The 4,390-nt window shown below is 62.0% G+C and overlaps 1 protein-coding gene across 1 annotated transcript in view; it reads left to right on the forward strand.

Moving 5' to 3' along the window:
- Positions 1 to 4,390, forward strand: part of KDM2B (lysine (K)-specific demethylase 2B) — a 120,214-nt gene that overhangs the window by 40,578 nt on the left and 75,246 nt on the right. Inside the window, 2 exon segments of the mRNA XM_006894652.1 lie at positions 3,309 to 3,402; positions 4,172 to 4,325. Coding sequence (XP_006894714.1) covers positions 3,309 to 3,402; positions 4,172 to 4,325 — 248 coding nt within the window.

Genomic DNA, 4,390 nt, shown 5'->3' on the forward strand with positions numbered 1-4,390 from the left:
GGCTGCGCGCAGGGCCCGCGTCGCGTCGGTGGCCTCCCTCGCGGGCCGAGGGGCCGAGCCCGCGTCCCTTTGTACCTCCCCGGTGTGCAGCGTGGACGCGGCTTGCGCCTCCACCACGGACCAGGAGGTGGGGGGGCTCCAGGCCTGCGTCCGAGGGGACGCCGTCCGCGGAGCCCTGGCACCTTCTCTTAAGTTGGAGGGAAAAGGCCAGGGTGGAGCCGCCCCGCCTCCAGACCCAGCAGCGCCCCAAAGTTGGTGCTGCAGGTGCAGTGCCCCCTCCCACGCTCCTCTTCAGCCAGCCGTGGCTTGGGGTGTGGGGGACCCCAGCAAGGCGTAGGCTGGGGGACTCCTGACCGCAAGCACCCACTTTGGAGGGGCTCTGGGGGCCGCGGGTGGTGGCCGCGGGGCGCGGCTCCGGGCCGGGGAGCCGAGCGGAAGGAGCAGGCCCGCCGCGTGGGGCGAGCGCCGTGGCAGGAGCGGGCGCCCATGTGACTGCGGTGAGCGGGGAGGAGGAAGCGGTGGAGGTCAGTGCAAAGGCGTCACGCCACAGCGAGTCCCGAGAGCGGCTGGCAGCAGGGCCGGGACAAAGCCACCCTGTCACAGCACTGTCATGTCCCCCGGGAGGGCCGCTGGGCCTGGATGGGGGCGGCGGGAGGAGGGGCGGCGAGTCTGGAAAGGAAGGGTCAGGACGCGGCGCCCGGGTCATGAGGGGCCTCGGGGAAGCGGAGGGTGACCCGAGGGCGGAGCAGACACCGGCTCAACTTGGAGAACTTTCTGGGCACGCAGGCTCCGCACAGTTGGCAGGGGCTCCCATTTCCCTTCGCCCTGGGAAGGCGAGGGCCAGCAGAGCAGCCTCGGGGAATCGCTCCCCAGGCCCGGAGCCCTGCAGCCAGGCCCGGGTCCCCTGGGTCACGGGGACGGCGGGTGGGCGTCCCGCGCAGCTCCGGGCGGCACGTCCCTGGGCTCCACCCCGCACGCGCACAGGAATGTTTTCCCTCCGTCTGCGCTCCACTGGGGCCCGGGGAGGGTGGAAACCAAGGTTAGATGAAAAGAGAAAACACGAGACACCAGGCGAGGAGGTGGCTTTAGGAAAACGAGGGCTGGTATTTTGAAGTGGCGCTTGGAGAGAAGAGGCCTGGGTGGTCCACGGGGGTGGGGGTCCCAGATCAGCACCCCCACCTCCATGCCTTGGAGAGAAGGGGGTCAGCAATCCTACAGAGGGGCTGTGGGCGTGGGCTGGACGAGGGTGTGGATCCGGGACGCCGAGGAGGCCTGAGCGCGCAGCCCCACAGCCCTCCCGTGCTGCGTCCTGCCCTGTCAACTCCACTCTCCGATGGGGTTGCTAGGCAGCGGCGCCGAGGTGCGAGCAGGCCTCCTGATTTGCCAGCCTCCTGCAGACACATGGCCGAGGCGCCTTCCAGCCTATCGGCGGAGGGACGCGGGGCACGCCGCCTGCATACTGCCGAGCCCGGTGCACCTGAGTGTGAGGTGCCCAGGCAGCCGAGGGAGGGGGCCCCCGTCCAGCTCAACCTCACGGCCCCCCTCCCCTGCATTCTCCCTGCCCGCTGCGGGCTCCTCCCTTCCCGTCCCCGCCCCGTTCCTCCCCTCTTCCCCAAACCATGGAAAAGCTCTGTGCAGCCTCGGGGAAGGAGGTCAGTGGGGTAAGCCTGCGCGAGGCGCCTGCCTCTGGAGGTGCCCAGGTGCCCGAGCTCGCGGCGGGGCGGGGCGGGAGGGGGCCGGCGTGGGAGCCTTCCAGGCCTGCACTGGAGCGCCTGCTCTGTCCCCTTGGAGGACAGCGTTTCTTGGAAAGAGGGAGGGGACTAGTGGGCTTCTACAAAGAGAGGTGGGCTGCTGAGCTAGCGCTCAGATGGGGGCTGGTGGGTCCCTGAATGCTCCCCGCTGCCCCAGCCTCACCCCCTCACGACTTCCCTGGCGACGCCCCCAGGGGCTTCACTTGCTCTTTCACTACCTTTTTTTTTTTTTAGGGGAATATTTTATTGTGTTTTAGGGAAAAGTTTACATAGCATATTAATTTCCCATTCAGTAATTAGGTAATTCTGTGACATTGGTTGCCATCTCCCATGTGTGTCCACACTCGCCCCCTTTCCACTCCAGGTACCCGTTTGGACTGCTTCTTTAATTCCTTTTCCTCCCTTTTATTTATATGTATATATGTTTTTCAGAAATAACAGCTTTATTGAGATATTTACATATCATGCAATTCGCTCATTAAACGTACAGGATTCAGTGGCTTTTATTATGCCCACAGAATTTTCAGCCACCATCACTGTGATTGACCAGCAAACACAATCCTCACCCCAAAATAAACCCTGTGCTCCACAGCACTCCTCGCCCCAGTGCCACAGCACTCCTCGCCCCAGTGCCACAGCACTCCTCGCCCCAGTGCCGCAGCACTCCTCGCCCCAGTGCCTAGCTCCTGGCCACTGCGATCCTGTTTTCTGCCTCTGGATTTTCTTCAAAGGGGGATGTGTTGTCAGGTGCTAGAGAGTTCAGTTCAACTCCTAGTGACCTGTGAACAACAGATCTGAACCCTGTCCTGTCCCTGCTGTTAAATGTTAAGCCTTAGGTCAGATGGGCTGGCAACCCAAAGTCTGACGGTTCAAGCCTACCAGTGGCTCTGAGGGGGAAAGAGGCATTCTCTTTGCTTAATTACTGACAGCCTTGAGGCCTAATGCAGGGCAGTCCTGCGTCAGAACTCAGTGGTGGTGGGGTAGCTTGGGGTTTTGGCCAGTTCCCACAAATGGGGTCCTCTGGTCTGTGGTCTTTGGGGCTGGCTTCGCCCATGGGCAGGGTGGTGAAGTTGGGGGCTGCTTGTTGGCCCTGGGCTGCTGCACCCTGTTGGGGTAGATCCTTGTGGGCAGGGCACTTCGTTGATGGGCCTCACTCGGGTCTAGGCCGCCAGCTGCCTTTCGGTAAATGCTTGGAGAATGAACGAGGAAGTGAACCGTAACCCGCACGCCAACAGGTGGCTCACCACCACGGTGTTGCAGGGGCCCGACTGCTGTAGACAGTCTGGCAGTGTGGGGGAGCCCCAGAATCTAGAGCTTTACTAGAACAGAAGGACCCCTCTGTCTGGCTTGGGGAAGTGGCTAAGGGTGTGACCCCACAGCATGGAAGACAGTGTAGCCTGTGATTTATCAGCATGTACTCACCTGACCACGTGCCACCCCGCGTCACCTGACACACAGGCTTCGCAGTGGGGAACTCCGACCTGGGTGGGCTGTAAAAGAACATCCCCCAGCCTGCGTGCTCGCCAGGGTGGCTCTGAGCAGGTGTCTCTGCTGCAGGTATTGCCTCATGAGCGTCAAGGGCTGCTTCACTGACTTCCACATCGACTTCGGAGGCACCTCCGTCTGGTACCATGTGTTCCGGGGCGGGAAGGTGAGTCTGGGACAGATGCTGCTTCTCTGACAGTTTGAGGGGGACCCCACTCGCTCCCTCACTCCCTTCCTCACACCCTTCTCTCACATCCACCCTGACCCTTAAAGCACTTTCAGAGCCATTGCTGGGTCCCCTAAGGCCATCCACTTTCTCTCTGTTCCGCCCTGGTGAGAAAGGCCTGGTCGGCTCTCCTGTGTCAGCATTGGCCACCGTCTGATCCGGCCTGATGTCTGAGCACTTTCGGGCAGATCTGAGCCCCTGAGCCGGGCCCAGGCCCCTTTGACCCACTTACAGCAGTGGGATCTCTTACTTGAAAGTGGAATTGCTTGGGGACAGACAGAGGTGGGGTGTCTGCCTTTGAGGGCCTGTTGTCACGGAGGTGATAGGCTGTGAGTGGCGTCCCCCGCTGTCGTTTGAAGTGATCGCGTTGGCAGCCATTCTGGGAGGAAGCCATCCACGAGGTACCAGATGTTTTCCTCTTTCTCCAAAGGCAGCCAGGCTCGGTTTATTTATTGGCCGTTTTATCCTACAATGTGTGCAATCCGCCTTCCTCCTCCTTCCTGCTTCTCTGTGACAAGCCTGGCTCGGGAGAAAGTGTGTCCCACCCAGTCCGGGAAGTATCCCACCCTCAGAGGGCTGGCGCAGGCTTCCCTGTCACCTGTGGCCCGCAGGCTCGGGATTTTGACGGGGTCCTGGACCCCAGGCAGGTGCCCGGGAGAACTGGAGACAGGCCCTGGGCCTTCCCCTAATCGTCTTCTTTTCCTCCAAGATCTTCTGGCTGATCCCGCCAACCCTGCACAACCTTGCGCTGTACGAGGAGTGGGTGCTGTCAGGCAAGCAGAGCGACATCTTCCTGGGAGACCGTGTGGAGCGGTGCCAGAGGATCGAGCTGAAGCAGGGCTACACGTTTTTCATCCCTTCTGGTAGGTCGTGTGTGCTGTGCCAGGCTCACGGGAGCACCCCAGGCTCACGGGAGCACCCCAGGCTC

Source organism: Elephantulus edwardii, unplaced genomic scaffold (assembly GCF_000299155.1).
Source record: "Elephantulus edwardii isolate Elephantulus edwardi_28Jun2011 unplaced genomic scaffold, EleEdw1.0 scaffold00148, whole genome shotgun sequence".
In the NCBI taxonomy this organism is placed as follows: domain Eukaryota; kingdom Metazoa; phylum Chordata; class Mammalia; order Macroscelidea; family Macroscelididae; genus Elephantulus; species Elephantulus edwardii.